This window comes from Neodiprion lecontei, chromosome 6 (assembly GCF_021901455.1).
Source record: "Neodiprion lecontei isolate iyNeoLeco1 chromosome 6, iyNeoLeco1.1, whole genome shotgun sequence".
Taxonomy (NCBI): Eukaryota; Metazoa; Arthropoda; class Insecta; order Hymenoptera; family Diprionidae; genus Neodiprion; species Neodiprion lecontei.
This window is the reverse complement of record NC_060265.1, coordinates 6814084-6842003: the sequence shown is the minus strand read 5'-3', so window position 1 is coordinate 6842003 and position 27920 is coordinate 6814084. Positions and strand designations below refer to the sequence as shown.

The 27920-nt window shown below is 36.5% G+C and overlaps 2 protein-coding genes and 1 long non-coding RNA gene across 9 annotated transcripts; 1 reads left to right on the top strand and 2 right to left on the bottom strand.

The window, feature by feature from the left end:
• Positions 1-356: 356 nt before the first annotated feature.
• On the bottom strand, positions 357-23542 carry LOC107223008 (centrosomal protein of 135 kDa). Of its 4 annotated transcripts, none has more exons than XM_015662573.2 (20): positions 23416-23542; positions 23045-23238; positions 21737-22037; positions 21068-21300; positions 20450-20627; positions 20197-20363; positions 19930-20125; positions 19141-19301; positions 18931-19032; positions 18406-18660; positions 18228-18323; positions 17749-17978; positions 17450-17660; positions 17229-17344; positions 3445-3724; positions 3168-3365; positions 2538-2714; positions 2206-2408; positions 1861-1992; positions 357-492 (listed from the first exon to the last, which is right to left on the bottom strand). In XM_015662573.2, the coding sequence occupies exons 2-20, from the start codon at positions 23225-23227 to the stop codon at positions 438-440; spliced, it is 3474 nt and encodes a 1157-aa protein (XP_015518059.2). In that variant the 5' UTR covers positions 23228-23238; positions 23416-23542; the 3' UTR covers positions 357-437. The 4 variants fall into 4 exon arrangements, with proteins under 4 accessions (XP_015518059.2, XP_046598956.1, XP_046598955.1 ...); XM_046743000.1 differs by lacking the exon at positions 357-492 and adding an exon at positions 1503-1689 and having other exon boundaries at positions 21131-21300; XM_046742999.1 differs by lacking the exon at positions 357-492 and adding an exon at positions 1504-1689.
• LOC107223018 lies at positions 8366-17180 on the top strand. 4 transcript variants are annotated; one of them, XM_046743008.1, is made up of 5 exons: positions 8366-8555; positions 14943-15117; positions 15235-15428; positions 15541-15884; positions 15985-17179. In XM_046743008.1, exons 2-5 carry the CDS (start codon positions 14947-14949, stop codon positions 16698-16700), a joined length of 1425 nt encoding a protein of 474 aa, XP_046598964.1. In that variant the 5' UTR covers positions 8366-8555; positions 14943-14946; the 3' UTR covers positions 16701-17179. The 4 variants fall into 4 exon arrangements, with proteins under 4 accessions (XP_046598964.1, XP_046598963.1, XP_046598966.1 ...); XM_046743007.1 differs by lacking the exon at positions 8366-8555 and adding an exon at positions 8711-8801 and having other exon boundaries at positions 15985-17180; XM_046743010.1 differs by lacking the exon at positions 8366-8555 and adding an exon at positions 13371-13851.
• A 2835-nt stretch (positions 23543-26377) lies between the features above and the next one.
• On the bottom strand, positions 26378-27071 carry LOC124295091. The gene is made up of 3 exons (XR_006904990.1): positions 26977-27071; positions 26631-26712; positions 26378-26450 (listed from the first exon to the last, which is right to left on the bottom strand). It is a non-coding gene; the product is annotated as an uncharacterized LOC124295091 (long non-coding RNA).
• Between the last annotated feature and the right edge of the window lie 849 nt (positions 27072-27920).

Genomic DNA, 27920 nt, shown 5'->3' with positions numbered 1-27920 from the left:
GTTTGTATTTTGACACATTTTGTTTTCGCTTCTTCAGTTTCTTTCGAAGCAGCCTGATATTGATCGCTTTTTGTATCAAGATACGAAGGTTTGCTATCGCTGATTGAATGCTTGACAATATTATCCAAAATGGCTGTGATTTCTACTATTTGCATGCCTTTATCTTTCTGTTCAGTCTTGGTATCCAATATTGGTTTCAAAATTATATTAATACAGGGTACATCCTCGGCTTCTTGCGTTTTATAATCGTTGATCACTCTGCTGTTACTCACGAGATGATTACACAACGAATTAGACGATGCAGAGTTGTGTGAGGGATTTGCGTTAAACCTATTTGTTCGCTGAGCATCTTTCTTCAGACCTGGTCTACCGTGACAGCTTTCCGTCAATTCTTCTGATATTCTATGGCTACCAATCAAGGCATATTAGATCAAGCTTTATATAACTACATTGAGATCTACATTCAAACTCTCTGGCGTTGAATTTAGTGACCTGTAAACAATAAGCAACAATAATATTTAGCATGAATTCGGAGCTAACGTAAGAATGTCGGAAATTGTTATTATATTAAATTGACACGCTTTGCTATCAACTTTAAACTTTTCTTTCTTCTACACAAAATAAAAGGTCCACACTTTCGTCCAGTATCTATTGAGTTTGAAAGCTCAAGTTTAATTTGATCAAACTACCATTGAGTAAAGTTCAACATATATTCAAAATGCCGTATATTACATAAAAATGTTAAGTCGAGTGTAGATGACGGGACAGTGATACCTCATTTATCTTTGCTATCGACCAGTTTCGGATGAATGGAAAGTGAGTCGTCCATCTTGACCCCAACATCAGTTACAGATTCTTTTTAATTAATTGAGTGATGAGATATGAGTTCAAATAATTCAAAATGTATTTAACAATGGCAAACTATTTTTACAAGTTCAAAGCTACATTACTCAACAAAGAACAAGCGAAAAGAATCAAAAAAAAAAAAAACATTGATATGATAAGATATGACTACACTGACAAATCTGAATTACAATAAACATTGTTATCAAAAGAACTTTTAGTTCACGACCACTATGAATCAATTACATTCACAATAAAAAGAACAGCCGCCAGAAGTGAAATGCGTAAATTTATAAATATTGAACAAAAGTTTTCTTATGAGTTCAAATTCACAGTTCTAGGGCGCATTGAGGGTGGAACATATGGACTGGGAACAGCATAAGCTGGTGGCGACGCATGCCGAGAATTGTTGGTCCTTTCAAGATTTATCATTCCAGTACCATCGGATGATCGATTCTTAATGCAGGAACAGTTTGGGAGTGCATTATAAGGTTTTTTGAGCCAGTCAGCATTCCTGGCAGATTCAATATATTATGACTTGATTTATGAAATTTGATCAATAGTCTGAACGCAGATACAGAGATACGGATTTGCCGAATGCAGTAAAAATTTGCAGTCGATTGTTTGAATCTTCCCTGCGCAAAATTGTTATTGAGTACAGTAAAATATTGCGCGTGAAAAAGGGGACAAAAAAGATCTACCGTTCAACGGTAAAACATCTACCTGGGTGCCGGGATCTTCCACTGATTAACAGTCTTAGGGTCTGGGCGTGGGGCAGGAGTAGGACCTTTGAAAGCAGTACACGGAGGACAAGTTTGTTTCTCAGAACTACTCGGAGAACTCGTTCTACATCACAGGATAGATTTTTCATTCGTATTAGCATTTTTATGATAATATAAAACGGCAGTAGTATTAAATCAAAAAGTTTTTTCAACAGGCGAACAGTATGCGTGAAAATCTTGTTATAGCAAGTATTAAAATTTATTATAAACAAGGAATAATTTTTATCTACGTTACCTCCTACTTTCTTCTTCTTTTCTTGCTCTATCAAATCTTTCATTAGTCATCTGACGACGTAACTCACTTATCTGCTTACTGTATTCGGCAGCTTGGTTTTGATATCTCCTTAGCTCAGATGTTTCTGTGTGCCTGTAATTCAGATACAAAATATACTGAAATTTACAAGTAGACAATTTTTAGCAAATTGTAGCTACGAATTTTGAGTCTTCTATTATACGGCAGATTTAATTAAAAACTTGTCATGAAACCAGCGGAAGATCACCATCGAGTAATATTTAAAAAGTAAATTTTATCAAATTGAACACGTGTAAAATATTTTGGTTATATTATCAAACGATTTACAATTTATTTTGGAGATCACTGATCTTCTGCTTAAGCCTGGCCATTTCGCTTTGAAGTTCCTGATTCGTTGTCTGATTGTTCAAGGATTCTTGTCTTGCTTGATTCAACATTGCTTCCAGTCTATCAACAGCTGCGTTATCTCTACTCATCTGATCTTGTACGATGTTTTGCTCGGCTTTCAATCTCGCAAGTTGGGATTCGCACTAAAAAATAAATGGATACATGCCGATGCTTATGAAATTATACTTAAAAATACTATTGGTTCATTTTCAAACTATACCCTGCGATATCAACTGATTCTTGTCATCAAGTGTGTGCAAAAAAAATCCTACCTGCGCTCTCATTGCTTCTTTGTCAACGAGCTGTACCTCAAGAGATTCTTTTTGTTGATCTAATTTAACGCAAAGGTCCCTAACTGCATTAAGATCACCTTCTGCCCGCCGTCTCTGTTCACTTTCTTGATGCAGCTGCGTTTCCATACTGGCAACATGTTGCGTTAGCTCTGCAATCTGGAATACAAAAAATTCACCACAATTCTATAAAATTTGATGAACACGAGAATATATTGATTCCTTGTTGGCTTATCGATTCATTTTAAGTCTAAAAATATATTTCCTGCCCAGTGAAAGTATATTAACTAGATTATCTAAATTCTATTGAAAAAATTGTTCAAACTACGGACAAGTTTAATTCCTAGATAGAATAATATATTCATTTTATGTTACAAGTAAGATATTCCAAGAGCATTTATTAAAAAAAGTGCAAAATAACTTGTGTTATTCCACTAGACGCTTGATTATTTTAGTTATCATGTAAAATCTTCTTGCTTCTCAAATTAGTATCATATTTACCTACTCTCTTCCGCTGTTTTAAACGGTAATTATGTACCATCACGGGAACCTCTAAAAATTACCTTGACAAATAGAATACCAGACATATGCAGTCAGTTGAAAAAAAGATACCTGAGTTTCATAGCCCCTTATCAGACAATCTCGATCAGCGATCTGCCTTTCCAGATCAAGCAAACGATCCTGCGCAGTCTGAAGAGCACCTCTGGCTTCTGCAGCCTCAGATTCTAAACTTTGATTATTAGTTTCCAAGACTGTAGCTTCCAAGCTCAAACTTCTAAAATGGTTCAGCATTTCAGATCTTTCATTTTCCTGCAAGCCATTTAATCGAATTAGAGCTTAAATTTACAATAATGAATAAAAAAATTTACAGTAAAAATATAGATCCTACCTTCCTATTTAACAGTTCTTCTGCTCGACGAACCTCAGTGACGTAAGTTTGCAGTTGACGTTTTAAATCATGAGATTCCGCCCTAGATGCTTCTAATTCTCGCTGGAGATTGCGACATTCGCAAGTTACGGCTGCCAGGTCATCTTGAATCCGTGAATTTTCCCGAATTGCATTTTCTCGGTCCATTGACGTTGACGCCAATTGACGCTGAAGATTGTTTATCTCCACCTCCATTGTACGCAACTGTCGCTCCTGTTCGGCAGTTTGGTCCACGCATATTCTATAAATTAGTTTTTTTTTTTTTTTTTCAAATAAACACCGTAAAAGATCGTTCCGAAATGACGGAAGCCGTTACGCGTTTTGATCTCAACTTTTTTTACTTTCCTATTAAAATAATCTCTTCATACATAAATTCGCATTTAGTAACATTGTGATGTGCGATAACAATAATAAATATGTACGTATACACACCAAGACTATTGTAGAATGTTCGGAGGTGTAACAATTTGAGTATCTTATTATATACAGGCGAGAGAAAGTCTCAGTCTCGGATAAATTACGTGATGAATTCTATATTGATTGCATGATTCAGATAAGAATGACAACATCGCGATGCGATTTGGAGAAGGAAAAGAAAAAGTAAACGAGCGTTTTTCCTGTTCACCATTCTTCCAAGAATTTTTAAGATCTTTCGTAAATATTTAAACGTCATGAATAATTTATCTGAGGGCAAAAGGGAAAATCAATTCTACGAATCGCAAAATTTCATCACATCGCTGCATGAAAACCAATGCGTTTCATAATTCGTATAAGAAATTACGATAGCTAGTTATCATAAAATCTTCGTGAACCAGCCATCTAGAATGAGTCAAATTCGATCCGTGAATCAAACGAATTAATATTCCGCACGTTTCCACGGGGGATAAACCCCAGTAAATATTCGTTGCAAGTTAACGCAGTTAAGAAATAGTTTATGAAATTGGTCAAGAATTACTATGTCCTGCATGCAGCACGATGCAGTAAGTATTATAAGTCTACACATATAACACGCGCACACACATACACACACACACGCCCGTGTACCAATACACACGATTAATCGACGCGTCCAAGCCAATTAAGATTCACCCTCGACAATAAAAAGAATATTACTTAACAATCGCGGGTAAACGACGTTTCAAATGATTGACCAGACTTATTACGATTCGTGATACGTGGTGTGAGTGCGTAATGTTTCGCATGATGCAAACACCTCTTTCTCTCTTTCTCTCTGAAAACGATAAGGAGGACAAGGCCGGTTGTACGTACGTACCTAGAAGAAGGTGTCGTACAACCGTTTCGAAGAATTAATTGTAACACTTTTGCAGTAACACTGAGGAATTTTAATCTTAAAATATATGAAGGTAGTTTTCTAAAAAAAAATAAAAATAATAATAATAACTAACTGACTAATCTTATTCCCAAATAAACCACCTTTCTGTAATAATAACTTTATTTCTGTACAAAGTCGTGTACTCTGACGCTTCTTATTTGTTAAATATCCTTCAGACAATCGACTCTTTGCAAATGACGCAATTTGTCGATAGATAAATACTGAATAAATGGAGCCCGCGATTATTTTTTTTTTTTGTTTTTATTTTTCAACCGCGAAAACACCGGTTGCCGACTGTTATAAAGTCGAGTTGGTCGATTATGCGAGGAGATATTGCGTAATCGGTAAATCGATTGTGCGAGTGTGTATGTATAGTAAACGGGCAGTGATGAAGAAAGAAATAAAACCAGCTGTCCCGCACAAAGACGACTACTTTCACTTGCCGTGTGGTTCGAGCTGATCGTGCAGCCTCTTTGGTACCTTAACATTATACATATACCGCACGTCCAAGGTACAACGAAAGTGAAAATCCTATGCGGACGAAGACGAAAATCAGTTACCATAAGCAAATATCAGGCACATGCAGTCGGCAGCTTAGCTATTAATCAATCGATTCGATTACACGTAAGCGTCAAATAATACAGAATATGCATACAGGCGTAAGGCTCGATGTGTACAATCTGAAACCAAGGTAGTACAAGCCGGAAGTTCGTTCGGATATTAAATATTCAAATTATAGTTACGATGTACGGTTTTATTGATTGCCACGGATATATTATAGGGTCGACAAATTCACTATAATTCGCCAAGCAAACATATCCTAATTAACCCGATAACTGATTAGATGTGATTAATCAACGGGATTTAATCAACGCTTAATTTCCATAAATATTATTGGAGAAATTAAGTAGATGCTGTGCAAGTGGATTTGATAAAAGTCCACAACACGTCGACCATCACACACCGTGCATTATACGTACTTTCGAAAATGAGATTTTATCATGTATTTATACCGAAAAGTCATTAGGGGTGTACAGTCCATGGTATATTATATTTATAGAAATGCGTTTTGCAAAGTTTGTCAATGCGAAATGCATTACAGTCACGTATCACAGAATGTGATCGAGAAGTTCACACGCGGCCCATTTAAGAGTAATACAGACGCGTTACGAGTCGAGAGGAAATAAAAGTTCTCGCACGGATTTTTTCGACCACAAAATTTTGTAACGCGGATCACGTATTCGTCCTTTCCACATATTCTACACACACAAACTATTTTCATGGTCGCGGGTTATTCAGGGTCACACTCAATTCTCCCTGCATTCCACACGGGTTTCAAGAAGTTTGTTCTTCATATTCGTCGCTTAAAGCTTATTCGAAGAATACCAAATACGCAGGTTCGCGATGAGCATAATTAAATGAAATTCCATAAATTTTCATTCCACAACCGGAAATACGTAAGTCAGGGTTGTTTACAAAGACGAATCTTCAAGTCACGTATCTCGATACAGGCGCGCATAGAATTTTTACAAATAATCTTCCCAATCGTCGACAAACACACCGAAAAAACAAACGTAAAAGTGAAGAAAAAAGAAAAAAAAAAATACTAGAGCAAATTGCCCGACTTCTATAGATGATATTTACTCCCAGTTTCTTCAGCAGCATCTTGTCTCTTGAAATCATACACCTTGGACGTACAATAAATGAGCAACGATTCTACAGCAGAGATATTATCCCACCGTATAGGTAGGTGTACAGTATAATTCCACATAGTCGGATAAAACTTTTCCTCGGTACTTCAGCAACGTACAAGGATCAACGATCGAGCCAAGATAGCGAGATGAACCCCTTAGTACGATCGAGTAGAAAAGCTGTTTCCTAGTCTCCGAAGGTGTATGTCTTTGAAGCTTGGTACATACGTGAGCAAAGATATGGAAATGAGTGTAGTCAGAGTTCATGATGCAACATCACCGACTTCAGGATAGAACTGCTGCTGCTGCTGCTGCTGCTACTGAATAGAGAAAATGCACAACATCTTCTCTCCGCAGTATCTCGTATCAATCAGGCTGGCACTGCAGCCATAAGGTGCAGGGGCGATGCACTCGACAATGAACCTCGGCGTCAAGACGTAGGTATGTGCAATATACGCGCAACCGAACTTATACGGTTCCTGCAGGAGAGTTTTGTCTGACCTCAAGTTGAAAAGCTCTCTAATAACGTCCATAAACATGGTATACAATGAAACCGAGGACCCGGACGCGGGAAAATCCCTCAAACGTCGGCTCGTTGAGCTGATCTCATTGTGAACGAATAAAAAAAACGTCATAAATTATATTACAGGTATGTATGTGGTGCAAGAAGAAGTTGCGTCATTGCGGGATAACCGTACAGGTAAAGCCCCAGTCCGCACCTTGGCGTCACAAAGCGAATGAATGAACGAATGAATGAATACATGAGCTGGCAAGTAAGTCCGTTCTTGGTGGACGAGATTGACTATTTTCATCCGTCCCGTTACGAGATCAAACACCCTCAGGGGCACTAATGAAATTACGCAATTCAACAAGGCCTCGGCGATCATCAAACCTCTGATGGAACCATGAATATTGAATCTTTTTTTTTATTACGCTATACTAAATCTGACTTGCCGCTTTCTCGGTTCAAATATAAATCTTTCATATAGTAGTAAAACCTGATATAAATTCAATTTGATTGGTAGATGATTGGTAAAAACCTAGGACGTGTCAAGCTTTTATTTATTATAGGTATATATTCATTTGATCAATCAACTATTCAATTTTCGTATCCAGCAAGACAACAGATTTTTACCCATCATATTTGCCTGCAGACAAAGTCTCAAACCGCACGACGCTTTTGTATTTCTCTACCATATTCAGTTTCGTTGTATAAAAAAAAAAAAAAAAAAAAAAAAAAAAAAAACCCATTTCGAACAGTTAATTTCAGGGGATTTCCAACAGCTCGAAATTCCTACAAGTTGCTTCAACTGCGGAACAAACTCTGTTGCAAGCAGTTGATCGAAACCTCGAATACACATGATGATGCTGCAGCTAAAAACCGTCGCGTCCGCGAACGAAAGTGAAGTTTCTATATACGAGGACGCGTGACGGTTTTACCCCCATCGCGATTCAGTTTCGGAGCTTCGTTCTCGCGGAGTTAGGTAACGAACGGCCTTATACTACACGGTAAGGAATACAGAGTCGTACAACAAGCTCTACAGAAGACAGCCTTAGAACGAAGTCAGATCCGAAGCCAGTCTTTGAGCTAAACTCCTGCCGTCAACCGGCGACTACTCGTCGGAGACACACGTGCGTCTCTTTCTTACGATAAAAGCCACTACGCAGGACAACGTTTTCGTCTAGCCGTAGCACCGTAGCTTCGAAACAAATTAATTTAAAAAATTAACCGTCAAATTTCTCAATTTCTCACTTTCAAAAGCACTGTAACTACAAACATTGACCCATACGGTGTATAAAATATAATATAATATTTATATATATACATATATATATATATATATATCTAATAAATATATGTGTATAAACGTGTTATATAAAATACGAAATTTTTAATCGCTGCAGTGGTTTATTATAAATGTGAGCACAAGTTACCGTAGTATAGAGGTGAAAATTGAACTTCGTAATGTGATTTAAATACAGTGGTCGGTGTGGTAAAGATTTGGAATATACGATATAACGCGTATTATACCGGAATCAACGAATAGGTGAGAAATTAACGATCTATAGACAGAATTTATCGTGTGCAATATTTCAGCTTGGTTCGAGGCATCTTATAGCCTTTTAGTATCTACAATGGTCATTAAGCACGTATACGTGTTTAAAAAGATGCAGCTTCCTAGAGCGAGGTTGTTGTTTTTTTTTCCCTCTTGAATCCATACCGTTTAAGGAAAAGTTCACCGATCTCTGGAGAGCGTCATGAAACGTAGAAAGAAGAGGAAAAGGAAAAAATAGTAATATGCAAATTCAGATTCAAATAATAAGAATAATAATGAGTTAGAGAATTAAGATGAGCAACTTTATTGCGCGTTATTATACATACGCGAATTGCTCGGCAACATCGACTAATCGAGACTTTTGATCGAGAACTGGAAACCTTACGTATAAATACATACATCGAGAGATTTGGGATTCGAGAATTGCTTCGCGGTGTCGTTAATTCGGTTTCACTTTCGGTTTCACGTGGTCAATTTTACGGCAGCTGTTTTTAGCATCCTTTATTAAGGTTCGATAATATTTTGAATTAGCATTTTATAAAATATCTTGTGTATACGGGATTGTCGTAAGACATATAATACAAAAAAAATTTACGCTTGTTAATTGTAACGCTTGCAAATATCAAGAAGCGAGGCACACTCAAAATGTAATTCAACTTTCTTTAAATAAGTTTTCATTCGCACTGTACGACGGTTTATTAAACTTATTATAAGATATCAGAAATTTTGCAAGCAACAAACGATCGTTTTTTATTTTTATTTCATTTGTTGCAATGGATAAACAGCGATAAAGGCGCACGAACAGCACTTAAACAAAGGTAACCAAAATTGAAATTTAATATGACAAGTCAGAGTTCGAATCAATTTACTTCGGATGAGTTTTAATCTTCACTTGGTTACAGACGCGACCAGAGAATTTTATCGCCGCGATTAATATACATGTTAAAATAAATATTTGGTAAAACAATTTTGACGAAAGAAAGATTCAACGATTTGCAATTTCTTGGGTAACATAATCGCTCGAATCTATTCGAGTAGTAGCGGCAGTAGGATATAATAAATTAACTGCCCGTGTAATTCCGTGTTCTCTGCAGATCGTCGAACCTCGAGAAATTTTACGTTTCACAGTACAGACAGAAATGTTGAGAGACGATGCCGAGATTACGAATTAACGATCAATCCACGCAAGAGGGCAATCAGTTTCAATCATCTTTTTCCCAGTCGCGGTTCATAACCTGCCGTGAAGTTAGCCGTATCTCAAGTCAATTTATTATAAATACGATTGCCGGTGATTAATTTAAACGTTATATACACGCTGTGAACACTCTATAACGATAATTGAATATATACATTCCAAGAATAGTATAAATCCATTTATACAATAAAGAATTATGTGTTTATATTGAAACGATACGCCTCAAGAAACACAAAGAAGCTTTCTTTGTCACTGTAGTCATCAATATCCCGAGGCTCTGAAGTTAGTAAAGTTAAAATCAGGAAATATGAGGGCAAAATGTTAAATGCGCAATATTGAAACTGACTTTCACGGAGTTGGTTTTGCAAAATATGAGTATATTTTATCTATCATAGTTTACTAAATTTTCAGACATTCCTAAAGCTGCGATGTAACGATTTTTTCTTAAACATGAATCGTTACAATAACATTACTAACTTCAATATGACGATGAGTAATTTTTTCTTTATATTTTCAACTCATTCCTCCTTCAGCATTACCATGGAAAATAAATGGTAAAAGCGACTGAGAAATTCATCAATTCACAAATTTTACTGAGAAGGTTGATTAAAATCCAAATATGTACGCGTAACAAGTAATGCGTAAATTATTCTAAAATACAAGAATTACTCCACAGACTCGAGGAAGTTTCAAATAAAATTCAAAACTAAAAACGAGCGATAGAATAATTGTTTTGTCAACGAAGCGTACCTAAGCCGCATGTCATCGCCGCATGGCAGGCAGCAATAGGGACACATGGGGTAACAGGTCTCCATGATGTTGGCAGCAAGTCGTCGTGACAGATCATTTATGGAAGAATTTAAGCATCTAGATTTTTAGAATTGACCGATAAAGGGTAGGATTTTTTTTTTTTTTTTTGTTTTTCACTTTCTAATTAGCAACCGAATACTCGACAATACATTGCGTATCATCCGTTCATACCAACAATTTTTAATCAACTGCCGATCAAATCTGTGACGCATTTATTGTAGCCAACGAGACGTTGTCGCGGTGAAAAAATAAAAATCTACCGTCAACTGTCGGTGGCAACAGTTGTTTTATTTCGTTTATTTTCATTTCAATTCTCTCCAACTCTCGCTGCCGCTGAGCTTCAAAAGAAAAAAAAAAAAATATTTCAAACGTAAAAACTGGCGTGAAATAGCTACGTATTCGATCTAGAAAAGTCACGAAATGAGAAATCTCGGACGAGAAACGTTTCATTTGTGAATGTGTATATAAATATTATTAAATAATTGTACACCTACAGGAATACGCATATTAGTTGTAACGAAATTTTTCATTAAAAAATACGTTCCGTTTCGTGTTCTTTCACAGTTAATAACAGAGTAATTTTCCCCGTAAAATGCTTCTTTTTATTACATATTATAGCGATAGTTGTATCCAATAAGAGAATCTAATCTAATCTTCCGTAACTAATCGAAGAAAAACTCCCCACGCGTCTCAGCTTTCGGATTAATTTTCCCATCAAAGAGATCTCGACAACCGTACAAACACATCGCGAAGTGTTTGTTTATACATATACCTATGTAAAACGTTTTGTATAACCGTGGTAACCGTGAACTTGATCTCGTTAGAATTCAAAGCGAAATTTTTCACCCAACGTTTTAACCGTGACCGTTTCAAGAACTGTTTTGTATGCACGTCGAGGAAATCTCCTTGTTTCGAAAGCTGCATCTTTGTATACAAAAGACACACGACGAATAAGCCAGAAAACTCGTGGTCTAAAAAACGAACCGAGAACTAAACGTAAAATACCATAATTTCCCACCGAGTTCTTGTCGCCTTGCATCCTTAACGACGTGTGCATTTTTAAACGGGAGAAAATAATTTTACATTTTATTTTTTATACATATATATCGATAGACTGAATACGTAGGTGAGAATGAGAAAGAGAGCTTGCTAAAATGTGAAAGCAATTTGAAACCCCACGCTGCATTTCATGCAGCGAATTCGATATAATAAGTATTAAATTCAAACTGTGTATAACTAGGCAAAGATTAGGTATTTGAAATAACTGTTAAAACATAAGGTGTATATACAACGTAATATTTACTCGAAAAATTATGATAACTTCACCAAGTAACCGTACTCTCACTTTTTCTACATTCCCGACGATCATTGCGTCCGCCTTATGCCCACGTAGTTGTTTCGCACACAGTGCGTGATTTAAGGCAAAGATTATATCTTGCGTGACGAGTTACGTGAACTTGAGAACTATGAAAACTCTGCTCGCACGCTGAATAATACCCATAGTTGCTTATTTAATCATTATTCGTTGACGCGTTTTTTTCTTTTTTTGTCGTCTCAATTTTTCCCATTGTTTCGTAACATTATGACGATTGCTCGCGCGTGTTAGTTTCATTCCATTCCAAGTTTTTTTTTTCTCACACTAGTTATAGACTCGCAGTGCGAATTACGTACCTTTTCTATAGTCATTAACTCGGGCACGTCGACTAATAACTATATGTAATTAATAAATGTACACCCATTATACATGTATAAAATTTACTTCGTAAATTTCTAAAGCTTATTACAGCTAATACAGGTATGCATGCATAATACGTATAAGTTTATTCAAAATTCGAAAAATAAACCTGTAAGGCGTTTGTATGCGTGTTATACGTGCGTCTAAATTCCGCATTAGATATAAAGATACCGTAAGCAAGATTATTAAATGTATCAATGTAAATCGTCTACCTGTCTTCGTTTACTTTCTTATCTGAAACTACTCGTGTTATACTCGTGAGCAACAAGAATTGCACACCCCAAAAATTGTGATATATTTTTTTCCACAAGCAAACACGATTCGGGCGATTTTTAAAATCCGATCTTCGCTAAGATCCGCTCACTCGCAAACTGTGAACAAAAATGAGAAACTTTTTTATGTATGGGAAAAATCCCAAGAATCCGGGAATTCTACGTTTGCCGCAATAGAGACCCAGTCGAATGAAATACCCGAAGCGAGTTTCAGAAACTACATAACAATTTCGGACACACTTGCACTTTCACTGCTTACACGATGGTGGTCATGGCCGTCCCGAGTGCAAGAGCAAAATGTAGATTGCTTAATTCGGGCGCGTCGTTTAACGTTGCTGCACCGTGTTGGAAAGTGATAAGGTTTAATTTTGAAAAATATCTGATAACTCGACTCCCCCCCCCCCCCCCCCCAAAAAAAAAATTGAAGCCAATTGTGAAAGGATCCGCGAAGCTCGAGATCGTATCGGAATGGGTGATTTATCGCGCATCGAGAGTGATGAACCCTAAAATCGCGAGCTAATGTACGCAACAACGAGTTTGGGGGTTTTTATCGTTATGTTTTTTGTTTCTCGGTTATTTCGGTCTCTCGGATACAAGCGTGTGTGCGTACAAGCCTTTACCACACGGCCGTGATCCTCGCGACCTTCGTGGTTCGCGGCAAGGCCTAAAAGTGCGAAGTTCCTCCGTGCCAATTTAAAAATTCCGAGGTGTTTAAATCCGGATGAATAAGCGCCGACATTTTCTTCGTTATTAAATTTATTTCTTTATTCTGTAATATTTGGTAAATGGGATTTTTCGTTAGTTTCATAATCCTGAAACCTGATCGTTTCTTTTATTCATGATATCGTTACTAAGTAGGCAGAATCGTAGGTGTTATTTGGAAATACAGTATTTAGCATTTTACGATAACTTTGAATCAGAACGTGTCGTTTATAGCCACGTGTCGTTTCGTCGAATCTCCCACATGTTTCTAAAGTGATTATTATAGTCTGAAAATCTATCGTTATAAGATAGTCCAAAGAATTCTAAATGGGAATGTAAAAACAGTTTAACACTCGATATTAAAGTTCTTGAAAGGATTTTACATCGATGTTCTATTATCGGTTCAAAGACTGATAACCGAGATGAAAAATGAGAAGGGGTAGACATATAAATAACAGTAGCGAGACAAGTTGTGACTTCGTTCTTTGCGCACGATTAAACAAACCGACAGAATCGCGGATACGACTATCCGAGTTCAAGCAGTTCAAACCACTAGAAAGCAGACTTTAACTCGTAAGTCAAACTTATTATCGTATGCACGAAGAATGGCTAACAAATAAAACAGGTGAATATTTGCACGGCAACTTCAAAAAAAGCCTTCGAGAGAAGAGTAAAAAAAAAATCTATTCCTCTTATAACAAAATTTCCGGACAAGGAATGAAGTAGACTGAAAGAATGAAAGGAGTAGACGTAAAAGAAGTAAAAATGTGATAATAAAATCGTTGATATTCGCGCGTCGTAATTCGGAGCCACGTGGTGGTATGCCCTTGCCATGGAGAAACAGTGAAAGTATCCGGTATCATTTTATTCAAACTTTGAGTGTTTTTCTGTATCCGTATGTATAAACCGGACACGGACACCTGTAAAACAATGTTGTCGGTATCACACGAACGTCTTCAATTCCACGTCCAGTTTGCTAGACTCGAAGCCAAATCGCGTGCGTTTGTCGACAAGCGTTTCTCGCGTGCATTACTCGTGCCGTACATACAATGTGTGTAAGTCGTGTAAGTGCGCGAGTAAAATGAAATCAAGAGTCTTGAATCGTCGGCTTTACAACCATGTTCAAAACGCCTTAGCGTCTCGCCCACGACGGGTCTCGTTTACACGCGGAACAAAATTCAAACGGGTTTCAAAATCTTTATTCTACGGGGAAAAAAAAGTAAGAGTGAAAAAATAAATTTCAAAAAGGTTGATAAAAAAGTCGATATGAATCGAGGATGATCAGATATAATCGTGAGTGAATAATCAGCCAAATATTCAGATAAATCTTAGTACTAATTGTTGTTAACTAATAATCTCTACCGGGGGTGATCACCGTATTTGATGTTTTGCGGAAATCAGTTTAAACGTGCAAGATTCACGATCAGATAACTAAAAGGCATTTGAATAAACGAGAAAGTGGCGAATCCTCAATTTTGACTCAACTAATAGAACTCTCAGAAATTTCTGACTGAAACTATTTGCTAAAATTGAGAGTGACGTACTTGAATAGAAGCTGCAGTAGTCATCAAAAACGCTACTAGAGTTAAAAATCGAAACATTTTCAAGCGTAAATGCATCAATGTAACTTGAATGACTTGGTACAAACTTCTTTTAAATTTCAGCACTATGCGGAATCTACTGGCAAAACTATTGTGGCTAACTCTGATTGTTGGAGGAAGAGCAGCCATAGTTCCACCACCATGGGCAAACCCTTCCAACAATCCTTGCGCCGCTCAGCCTCGTGGATGGCAGCTGCTTTACTGGCCAGCGGATGGAAAATGTTACAAAATATTTCAGGTACGTACAATAGATAACAAGCCTAGGCCGAACTTGAATATATTGATTTTAAGAAGAACATGATCACGACCTTGAACTAGTTTTGTGAATTTATTAAAATGCCCGCACTTGTAACAGATCGGGGCACCTTGTCCGCAAACAATGGAACTGAGCCCAGCAGCTGAAGGAGGAGGTACGGTTGCGGAATGTAGATGCCCTCCAGGTACAGCGCAATCTCCTAGAGATACGCTATGTCATTCGATATTCACAAGGGGACCTTGCCCAGTGGGGCAATATTTTTCACCTGTTCCAGAAGTTAGCGGTAAACCAAGGTACGAGAATAAATAATAATAGTCTAATTCAGAGTACTTGATTAATATACTATTCAGCTGCTTTAGAATGAGATGATATCCTAATGCCTGATTATTAAATCATTTTCACAAGTTCAAAGCCAAGATGGGGTGTGTGTCAAGAGTTAGAATCCTGTCCCGAACAAAGCGAGGTATATTGGCCAAGAGATGGTAAATGCTATCCAAAGTTGAGCCGAGGTCCCTGTCCAAGAGGAGAGCTTCTCGTCATGGGCAAAAATAATTTACCCGAATGTTCGTGCACCTCTGAAGGTGAATTGGGCAGGTATCATTGGCCCGGTGAAGGCGGAGGCTGTCACGAACACTACACGAAAGGTCCGTGTACGGAAATTGGGGAATTATTCCTGCCAGGAGGACTGTGCGGCTGCCATAACGGGCTTCCGCACTATCACGAAGAGTCAAATATGTGTTATCAATTAGGTAATCGACCAAAGCACCAATTAATATTCTACACAATTTCGTAGATTCAAGTTTCTACGTTTACCGAAATTACCATAACTTGTTGACGTGTTACTTTAAGGTGGACTAGGACCGTGTTCAATCGGCCATCAGTTCATCGTAACGACGACGGATCAACAAGATCATCCGGAGGAAATTCGGGCAAAGTGTGTCTGCAAACCGGGTCATGTTCTCTACCAGAATGGTTTATGTTATAGAATTCACACAAGAGGACCCTGCGATAATGGTGAAATGTTATTAAACGAAACAACTTGTATCCCTGTGCCATGCAAAAGAGGGAGGCTTTATTTCCCGCAGGAAAAAACCTGTTACAAAATTGGTTCCAAGGGACCGTGTCCCAACGGTCAAATAGTTTTGTACGATTACAACGTGCGACCCTCTCTAGACGGAATAAGTTACAACGGAGTTTGTGGATGTACAAACGCTTTGAAAGAATCTGGTAAATGTTCGGAGGATGTGGAAGAAAATTGCAGAAACACACCTGGCATGGCTGTGATTAATAAAACTTGTTACAAATTGTACACCCGAGGACCTTGCGCTGAGGGTGAATGGCTAGTTGCTCAACGAACAGCCAAAGCCGATTTATGGCAAACAACGGAAGGAGAAGAGAGACCCAGAGCGAGATGTGAATGCAGACCTGGATATAAACGGGTTACAGACAGCATCGAAGTTTCTGAAGTTGAGAGTAATAGTTTAATTTCACCAGGTGGTTGTCAGCCACCAGCGGTCAGTCTGGCAAGATTTCTCAATAAACAAATCAAATCAATTGACTTTTGAAACGATACTATACGCTAATGACTCCTAGAATTAAGCTAGTCTACAAAAGATAGTGAAACATTGAATGCTTAATTCATTTTTACACGTATAAGTATGTTAGACACAGAGCTTTAATATGGTTGAACAAATTGTGATAATAGGCATTGCTAGGTAGCCTAATAAGCGACAATCTAGCTAACCAGAAATAGAAGTATATTAAAATGACGAGAGATGTTTGTTATATTATCTCTGTCGAGAAGAAAAAACAAACAGGAAAGAACTTCAACAATATTCTCTATACTTTCAGAATTGTCGAGTCTAGTAATGTCACTAAATAACCATGTTATTTCACGTCAACGTAATCGGATAAGGACTCTTATTTATTTGATAACTAACGAGCATTTTGAACTTTGTAAATACGTAGTTATAAGTTTTAAATATGCTATTAAATAATTTTTTTTTTTTTGCATAGATATCGTATTCCTTAAAATCGATATTTATTTTTTTTTTTGTCTTTTTTCCCTGTAAATAAAGACTGAATTTACTCACTGATATTTTTGATGGAAATCTGTGACCTGTTGCTCCAGTCCATTGGCCTGTTGTTCTTTGAACCTAACTTCACGTTCCAGTGCAGCTATCCTCTCTGTTTTTTCATCCAGATTCATCTTCAAATTATATAATAAAAAATAAAAAATAACACCAAAGAAGAAATTTCATGAGCCGAAGCCTTACGACGTCGATATCTAATCGATAAATATGAAGGTAATTACCAATAATTGATCTTTTTCTTGATCCAACTGCGCCAAGTTCGACCGCAACATGTTGCACTCCTGTTTCAACTCCTTGACTTGATTATCGAGTTGCATTTGCTGCTGTTCTACATTTCTTTTATGATCTAGCATTTTGCTCAATTCTGTTTCTGATTGACCAAGTTGCCCCTGAACATCGCCAAGAGCCTGGTCAGTTTGCTCCTGCAATGCTCTACGAAAATAAAGGCATCAATAAAAAAGATTTTAAATCCATCTATCACTGCATTATTATTATTATTATTATTGCTATCAAAGAATACCTGAGCTGGAAGTACTGAGTACGTTGAGTTGACAGTTCTTCTTTAGTCCGCCTTAATTCTTGTTTTAAATCTTCCAACTGATCTTCCAAGCCATTTATTGTTGCACGTCGAGTGCCTTGAGAAAGCATTAGATCCTGTCTTTCTGTTTCTAACTGCTTCAGTCGTGTCTCTGCTTCCGACAGATTTTCCCTCAATCTACGCTGCTCAGATGTATGAGCGTCTACTGCTATCTATTCGAATGATATTGAAACATCCATTCACGAATAACATTGCATTCTCACAACTCTTACTAACGGAGCATGCAATACTTTCTACTTTTTATCTTACGTCAACTGGGGAATAAATTGAAATGTTAGGAAAAAAGTATGTCCTAGGGAAATCTGTGATGTCAGGTAAATGTCACAAAATTTTTAATGAACTCTGTAAACCAACAAGGAACATCAGAAATAGTTATTAGTAACCTAGGTTTCAAGTTTTACCTTAAGTCGTTCGCGCAAAGCATCGCGTTCTTCCACCAATCGATCAACGTCCGCTCTTGCTGTATCCCTTTCACGTTCTAGTCGCTCTACCACGGCCTAAAACAATGATTTCAAAGTTTAATGACCGAAGTTCGTTATAAATTTAAAAAAATAAAAGAGGGAATAAATGTAAAAGGACCTTAGTTGAACTCGCATCACCACGAGAGGGGGGAGATGCTGTTGAACAATTACAAGAGCCGGCTGGCCTACAAGGACTGTACGGACTGCAAGGAACGCACGGCCTCCGTTGCTGGGTTTTCGAGGTCTGCAGCCTCGCTTCCAAATTGAACTTCTCACGATCCAAGGCTTTATTTTCTCGCTGAAGTTCGGCCATAGCTTGTTCCTTCTCGTTTAGCTGACGCCTTAGTTCGCAAGCCTGAGTCCACAAGTCAGCCTATTGTGTAATTTGTAACTTTGAAGATTAACAACCGCTTCCATAACAAATGCAAGTTTATGAAAAGATAATTATTTTACAAGTCTCATTTTATACTGGGAATTTGTACATGCAGATTTACTCTGTGCTTAATCAGATACATGTATGTAAAAGTATTTTTGGATTTTGATTAGTGTGACATTCGATTTTTGGATTCTTCCTTTCTTCGTATCAATACAATAGATATAGTAAATAAATAATCGCACCGAATTATGGAAAATACTTTCTTACATTATCTCCATTTGATAGGGAGTTAAACTCTTGTCTGAATTTGTTGTATTCATTTCGATAATAGTCCCTTTCAATTTCCAGTCGTTCTATCGTTTTCTTCAACTGCAAAATTGGAACAATTTTTCATGAAAATGAGCAGAAATAATATATTCTTTACACTTTGATGATTCGTTTTTTGTTGAATAAGAAAAAAAAAACAAAAAAACTTACGGAATTGATTATAGAGTCCTTCTCGTTTTCTATTTTCTGATTTTCAAAAGTCTGCATTCCATTTGATACAGGGTCCACAACATCCTTAGTAACTTCATCCTCTTTGTGACCATTCACATTTTGTGTGGTCACTGCGGGTGACGTAGATCTAGTTTTGGCTGCTACAGAAATAAAATACTAATTAGGATTTTAAGGTACGAGTTACCGTGCGGTTTGGGTAAATATTAGCAATTTATTCGTAATTCGCAAAATTACCCGTTCTTTTCTTTAGTACTTTCTTTCCTTTATTTTTATCATTCTTTTCCCCCTTTTCTTTGTTCTTTTCCCCTTTTTCTTTATTCTTTTCCCCATTTTCTTTATTCTTTTCCCTATCATCCCCACCGCCACCACCACCAACATGTGAATACATTTGATCTTTTAAGATGTTGTTAGAAGATTCCAAATTAGCAATTTCTTGTCTTTGGCTTGCACAACTTTTGGTAAGACGCTCTATCGTGTCATTTAAATCTTTTTCTGTAATATTAATATGTGATTTCAATGTACAAAAGCGTATTAAATTTCTTTCACTGCTCCCACACGACATGGCAAATTGCTGTATCAGCTACAATCATAAATTCGTTTGAATTTCAAATTATTGTCTCATCTAATCATCCACCAACACCTTGCTGACACATCAGCGAAATTTGTTAGACATTTGACTTACAAGCAAAATTCCTTATTGACCATAATCCCTTTATATACCGATTACTTGCGCTTTAATATCGATTGATTAAATTCTAGAAAACTTACCTAGAATTGTCAATTGATTTATCCTATCGGTCATCTGTTTTTTTTCATCTAAAGTAGACTCCAACACACGTTGGATGTTCCGTTTTTCTATTTTGCAACCCTCTAAATCTGCTCTTAATTCTTGCGCTTCTCTACGTTCGACGGTTAACTCACTTTCCAGCACATGGACTTGCGTCATAAGGTCTTCAATTTTTTCCTGCAGAATAGAACAATATAGCAAACTTTATATCCGAATTTACAGTCATAAATTGTATCGCTATATCTCACCTGTAATCTGCATACTCTCTTGTTATTCTCTTGCACAGCACTGTTACAATCTGCCTCTACAGCTAGTGCAATGTGATCAATGTCTCTTAGCTCTTTTTCAAGTTCCTCATTTCTTTCAGCTAATTTCAAGGCTCTAGACATAGCTTCGTGCTGTTTAGCCATCGAATCTGTACCAGTCAATAAAAAAAAAGACAATGAATATGATTACATTGGGCTTTTCAGTTCGAAAAATTGTCAAAGAATAAATTTTTACCCTTTAACTTTTCTTCTAAATCTTGCTTTGCACGTTCTAAAACCTTCAGATCGCCACCATCTCCGTAGTGAGTTTTGTCGAATTTTTTACAAAAGCAATCTTTAGTTAACGCAGACAAGGGACGACCACCATCTAACATTTTCTTCAAACGCATTATTTCCTTTTCCTTTGTGGCTAGCTACAAAAATTGTTGGAATTTTCGGTTTCAGAGTTTGCAATAGACGCTATCACAGGATTTTATTAAGTTTATGCTTTTTTGTGGAGCTCTAGCTAATAACACAAGAATCCATAAATTTTTAATTTTTTCACCAGCTTTGTTAGGTTGATTCATGGATGTGTAAATGTTGTTTTAGTTGTATGAAAAATGCTTCATGATTCCATTTAAATAAAATAATCATTCGATTCCAAAGTATAAGACTCTTTAAACTCACATTTTGCCAAGTAAGTTTTCAGCGACGTTGCTTACTTTATCTCTGTATAAAATGTAACTATCTCAAAGTCAAGAAACATGCATAAAAATTCTCAGCGTGATAAGATAATATTTAAATGACAATTACAATATAAGTACTTCAAGGAAGAATCCAAAACCCATGCAAATTTTCAATGAGACCGTTGTACCTGTAATTTGAGTGTATGTATCTTCTCATTTTGTATCGAGAGATCACCTTTGAGTTTGGTTACCTCACGATTTAAACAGTTCATTCTGTGGTCTGCCATTTCCAATAAATCAAAAACGTGTGGTTCAACGTGTCTCGAACTGGGTAATGTGGTTGAACTGCTTCCTGTTCTTGGCAAAGGATCTGCCTCTAGCGTCGGCCGTCGCAGCGGATAGCAAGCTCGTTTTTTGGTAGCTGTAAAGCATAATTTTTATGAACACTTTGCATTAATTTATGCTTTCTAAAAGGACTTCATTATTTTTTATGGCTTTTGAGTAATCCAGAAACAGTAAGTTATTAGCAGCGTTTAGTAGCTCTGTGTGAACAATTTCTTTCTTGTCTAATATTATGCAGTGTAGTATACTCATAAATGAAAATGAAGTTTGGATTAATTTTCTTTTTCCCCACCAAATTTTTCCAGTTTATGGCAATGGTTTTGAACCCCAACTAAATCACTCATTAGACAAGCCAAAACATGAGCAAATTTTTTGACAATTTGATCAACTTGTTTGGAGAGAATTCCTCTTCTACATTATTAAGTGTTTCTTACTTGTATCATTTTGTGCTGACTTTAAAATGGACACAAATCAAACACCAGTGAACATGAATAGTAAAGAAAAAATGTTATTACCAAGATTAGTGTTGCTTATTACAGGCTTACAACATTTGCCTTGTAATTCGAGAATTTTAGCACTTTTTCCAGCTGATTCGGCCTCGAGATCTTTAATTTTTTTATTATTTCGAGACGATACTAACTGAAGATCGCTATTGTCGATTTCTAACTTGCGTACTTGCTTTTTCAACTCCTTGATTTGCTTCTGATGGCTTTCATTTGTGTCGAGCAATTTCAGGTGTAGCTCATTACATTCCTGTACTAGCCTCGCGTTGTCACATTTGTAGGGCTCAGTTGCCAGTTGAAGCTGACTACATGCCTGATAAGCGAAAATATGAAAATCAATAGATAAGCAACAAATTGAGAACCAATCAGCGAGGCATTACAAATCAAAAGTTACAAAATGTTGCCCTAATGATAGTGAACACGAATAAAAAAACATCCTTACTGTGTAATAGAAATTCGTTTAAGCAAATTTGAATAACACAAGTTAAAATATTAACAATTTCAAAATAGGGTTTATGATTAGAATGATCAAAATCATTAAACTCTAATATTTCTAATCCAATTTTAATAGTTTTTATACTTATTTTATTCATTGGTAGAAATATTTAATGATCACTTAAAAGAAAATTTACAAACAATCATCTCCAGAATGACGAGAGTTTAATGATTTTTAATCTTTTGAAATAATTTTGAAATCTTAGATAGTGATATTTAATTTTGCTTGGATTCATTTCTACTTATTAGTACAGACATTGCTTGATTCGAGTCACTGACTGAGATTTTTTTATAATTCTTCTGCTTTTCAAAGATTTGATTCAGATGATCCAGCTGATTCATCAGTAAGAATGTAGTATAGAAATTTTAATTCAGTTATAAGCAAACAAGCATTGATGTATAGAATTTTCAAAGTTATTCTTTTTAAGACGTAACAATTTATTGGTTATTCAGTTAAAAATGTCTACATTCCTACGACAAATACAGTATAAGAAATGACAATTAGAAAATATAGAACCATACATTACAGGTAATTGTACAATAAAGTTAAGCTTTTTTGAGACCATTAATTCTTCTGGAAGTGATTTATCCAAATACACAAACGTAAACTTACCACTTGTTACGATCACCTCATGTGCCAAACATTAAACAAATTATAAATCAAATATTGAGTTGTGTTTTTTTCTTAATCATAATGCTCCTTTTTTTTATAGGTAGCATAAAAACAGTAGAAGCAAAGTAAGCATTGGTAACCGGATTTATAAGTACAAAATAATAGTAGATGCATTAGTATATCGTAATAGTGGTTCACGAAGAAAATCTTACCTCTATGTTATCTTGAGCAACTGACTTGAAGTGTTTGAGACTGTCAGTTGTCTGAATAAGATCTGCCAATAACTTTTCAATCAAAGGCAAAGCATCCAATGATAATGCCTGCCGATAACCTAATCGATCCAAGTGTTTTCTCACTATCCGATACCTTTCAGCCAAGTTATAATCTTCCTCCATTGTTTAATTTACTAAAAAATAACAAGAACTTAAAGTTTATAAGACTTCCACTAAACTCAGACTGCTAGTTGTCTATAAATTGTTTGTAAAGAATCTCGTTCGTTCGTTACGATAAAGCGAGCGAGCGTTTGGACAGTCACTATTCACTATTCACGTGTAAAATGAATTATCAGTCCATTTCAAGTTACCTAATTAGCAATGTTGAACTCAAGTACTTTTATTGTTTACAAACGCATAGTTGACAGCCACATTGCTCCAGCGAAATACAAATATAAACATAACATACTTGCGCGGCCATGTTTGAGTGATGTTGAGAGTCATAAACTATGGCAATCATGAAGACGAGTTCCACTTGTATATTATCTTATATAAGGCATGCAGTTGATAAACTTTTGGCATTCGGTCGTTCGGCATTTATTTTGAAAAGTGAAAATTTACCGTTACCGATTTCAAATTTTTCCTCTAAAGGCAAAGTCTGACTTGAAATGAAATTATTCACCATTTGAATATCTGAAAAGAAAAGAACTTAGATTACGATAATGGTACAACGGAACTTTCTCGATACCTTCAGCATGGCTATTTTTTAAATTTATTATTGTCATCAGCAAATAACACAGACCGTGATTGTGAAGTGAAAAGCGAGACGATCGATATTATGGTCTGTGTTTAATTTCATTGGAAAGAATGAGAATACAATGAGTAACATGATCGAACAGACAAAAAAGCAATGAGCTTAGATTAGAAAAAATGTTAACTACCCAAAAACAAAAGGAGAAACAGATTAGCTGAAACAGATAAAAGGTTAAATTAGCTGAAACAGACAAAAGGTTTGATTAACTGAAACAGAAAAAATTACGATTAGCACAACGGCAAAATTGGATGCACTGACAAAAATTATGTGGACTCCAATATGACATTCATAGCAATAGTCTTCAACTCCGTTATTCCTATGAGTGAAAAAAATACTTTTTTATTTAAAACCAATTTCTGGCCAAGAATGCTAGAAGTAAATATTCGGTTCGATTGAAAACCCTATCAGGGTGGTGGCAATTTAGCTCGAAAAAATTCCTTTTTTTCCGTCAGAAAATTCAGAATTCCCTGACGTTTCCCACAAAACTTAGATAATGTTAGGTAACTTTTATGACCAAAAGCTCCAAAGGTGCATCTTGAATATATAAATTTGGATTTAAAAAACACATAGTATTGCTTCGTTTCACACGAATAATTAGAAATGAATTTACGAAGCATAGCTGAAATTTGAAACAGAAGTATAAAAAAAAGTAAGTTTTTTCGTATGGCCCATCATAATTTCCTGACTTTTCCCGGTTTTCCCGGTGTTCCCGGTCTATCACCACCCTTTCTAAATTTCTCACAATCAGTGTAAATGTGAAAAAAATTAGTCTGTTGCCCTGAAACAGAAAAAAATGTGACCAGTAAAACAAATACTTTTGTACACCTGAGATATATTTGCTGAATACTTACGCCAAAATTCTTCACTATCATTCAACGCTCCCGACATTTTTGTCCCCAAGCGTCAAGCTGCTTGGCTTGTAAGTGCCACACTTTCACTCAGAACCAAAAAGTCTCAAGTCAACGCGCAAAAGGCACGGCTAAACTTATAAACTTAATTGTTCGTTACAAAATTGACCGAAAAACTGAAAGCTCGGTACAGCAAGAGTGTTTTACTTTTTTATATACCGTTTGTGAAATCGACGCGCAACGGGCGCGATCGTTCGATTCTCATGATCAATCGTCACGCAAAAGGCGCGTCCGACTCCCGTGATTAATCTACGCGCAAAAAGGCGCGACTGATTAAAAAATCTTAAACATCTAGGAAATGCGGTAAATTCTGTAGAAACACAATCCGCATCTGCGTCTTTTTGAATCCGACACATTGCGATGCGGATTGTTGTTCTCAGATGCGAATCAAATGCGGGAGGGAGGTTGGGGTGAAAAAGCTCATGCATTAGGGTGTGGCGTGACGGTCGGCGGTCCTCTTCGACGCGACGTCTTCGAGCTCAGTATCTCTCCCCATCTAGCGTACCACGGAACGCGATAGATGATCCAGAGATACATTTTGCCCATTCAGACGATCACAGAGGTCAATTGAATAACAATCGAAAAATGTGCCCAGTGACAAAAATTGAGAAATTGAACCTCGTTAAAATTAAGAGCTTACAAATGGTCCGGAGACTCTTAAGCCGAGTTATTTTTATGTGTTCTAGAGAAGAATCACTGTGATCGTTTGACGCTGTGGATTACAAAAGTAAATAACATCGCGGCAGGACGCGACCTTCCTACCCTCGCCTGATCCCCAACGGAACCACCCAACGTAAATGTTGAAACGAAAGACTCACACACACATGCATAAGCCCCGCGACGGATCCCAAAACGTCCACCTACCTACCCGGTTACCTATATTCGATCTATACGATTTTCCATTCTTTCCAACACACATCATCCCTTCTCATTCGCGCCGTGGTCACTGTGACTTACTTTTTCGTTGATTACCTGTAGGGAGGAAAATGTTTTTGTACCTCAGTCCGCCAGCTGCAATGTCGTGATATTGTTGTATGTGTTATTTCAACGATTGCTGGCGGAATATCGGTACACCAACATTTTATAAAGTAGATTAGGAACATCCTGTATGCTAATCAGCATTTTTCTAGGCGAGCTAAACCTACAGTTGATCGATACTTGCTGGCTGTTGAGCAGTTAAAAATGATTCGAGATATAACATGCAATTTTACTACGTTATGTTATGCCAGACTTTGAAATCAAACAATCATGTGAATATGATTAAACAATCGTTGGAATATTTTGAAACCTCAGGTGAATCCACCACTTAAGCGACATCACAGGTAAATTCAAACATCGATTATTCTATCAGTAGCTGAACAAAATTCGGCTCGCGAATGTCGAGTAAGCGATGGTTACCTGTCGCGATGCTCATTCCGCGTTTGGCAACGTGCATAATTTCTAACTTTAACTCAGCTATGGTAAAGAAGATTGAAAATAAAAAATAACGAGATTGAAAGCCAAGCACCGTTGCGACCGCGAATGAGCCTACCCATGGAGCTAAGAAATCGAAGATTTGTGAACAATTGTTACCGCCACGCCACGTGACGAAGGAGACCCAAGGTAATACCCGTAACCTAAACACATGCAAACTCACCAACGTTGCCGAGTAGTGGAGAAGTTACTCGGATGTCTCTGCTCATCTCTGGAAAAAACAAAAACGAAAACTCGTATTAATTTAACAAATTGGATCTTCAGTTCTCAAATTAATTATTAATGTCGTTCACGTCCATATTTTTTCACCACATGTTGCGCAAAAAAAAAATTTCGCTTCAAAATGTACCATCTTGAATTATCAACCAATTGTCAAAATAAATATTCTTACCTCCTCCGGGTTGCTCCACACTTTACATGTAGTAGTTCTCGTAGTGTCCAAGGTTGCATGGTGAAGCGACGCACTATTTACACTGCAATAGAAATATAACAGCACATTACTCACATAATATACTTGGATCTGATTTCATGTCTCTACAGACCGTCTGTGTCAAAACAATTTTACATTCCATAATATTTCAGTAGTTTCTCATACAATTAAATGACCTACAAAAATTAATAATATAACGCGAATAAAATAAGCGCAAGTATCAAATCAACTCGCAAAATCAGTGAGCAGCTAAAATTATTTACGATCAAAAGCAATACTGAAATTAAAAACCAGATCCATTACATACCTGTAAGTTTCGTTCACTGTAGGGGTTATTCTAATTTTCAGTAATTTCTAAGAAATCGATTGAACGGGTTACTGCATTTCACATCATTGCTAAATGTGGTCAATCATGCTGCAATGTAGTCTGTCCCTGTAATCAGATAAGAAATAACATTTCACTAGTGTTTTATTTTCCGAATCAATACATGTATGATTGAAAATTTACAGCCTCTTTTATAACATATAATCAAAAACTGAATAGCAATAAATTTCAATCAAAATATAAATTTCACAAAAGAGTAAAAATAGCTTAATAGTATAATCAAGAATGATTTTAAATGTACATATACCTGTTTTTCATTCTTTCACAATCTTGTAACCTGTTCAGCTTCTGCATTTTGTTTTCCAACTCATCGCTACAGTCACTTAATTCAGGTGCTCACTAACGTTGACTAATCTTGGTGCAATTTAACTGCAATCAGATGAAAGATCACAAAATATTCTTAGTAGTCCACGTTCAACATCTATATACTCTGTATTTAAATCATGCAATGTCAGTGTCTTATGTATTATGCCAAGCCTTGCAAAATTTTATCGATTATGTTGGTGTCTCTTACGAAAAGTAGCACGATTCAGATTTATTACCAAAACTAGCATGTGTAGTTTTCACCGCGAAAACTAACACGTTTAGACATTAACTGCGAAAACTAGCACGTTTTAATACAGATTAGTAAGAGTGTGGTATCGTTAGGTATAAAAATCCAAAAGGACTGATTTAGTCATCTCCAATAAGATACAAAAGTTGTTACACTCTTGTAGAAAGATCACGCCTAGTTTAGGTGAGGACTAGATAATATAAATATAAGAAAACGAATTGATATTTATATCGATGAAAAATCTGGAAGAAATTTACAACATCTGTAAAAAACCTGTAAAAAAAGCATTAATTATTCTAAGATCTGCATGGAC

Bases quoted from the DNA above. Each gene is read 5' to 3' on its own strand.
- LOC107223018 (XM_046743007.1), top strand. From the start codon at position 8,767: ATGAAACGTAGAAAGAAGAGGAAAAGGAAAAAATA. The intron at 8,802-14,942 runs GTAATATGCAAA...TTTAAATTTCAG, and splicing joins AAGAGGAAAAGGAAAAAATA to CACTATGCGGAATCTACTGG. The intron at 15,429-15,540 runs GTACGAGAATAA...CATTTTCACAAG, and splicing joins GAAGTTAGCGGTAAACCAAG to TTCAAAGCCAAGATGGGGTG.
- LOC107223008 (XM_046742999.1), bottom strand. From the start codon at position 23,227: ATGGAGGAAGATTATAACTTGGCTGAAAGGTATCGGATAGTGAGAAAA. The intron at 20,126-20,196 runs GTGAGATATAGC...TCTATTCTGCAG, and splicing joins AGAGAGTATGCAGATTACAG to GAAAAAATTGAAGACCTTAT. The intron at 3,366-3,444 runs GTAGGATCTATA...AATGGCTTGCAG, and splicing joins AAGAACTGTTAAATAGGAAG to GAAAATGAAAGATCTGAAAT.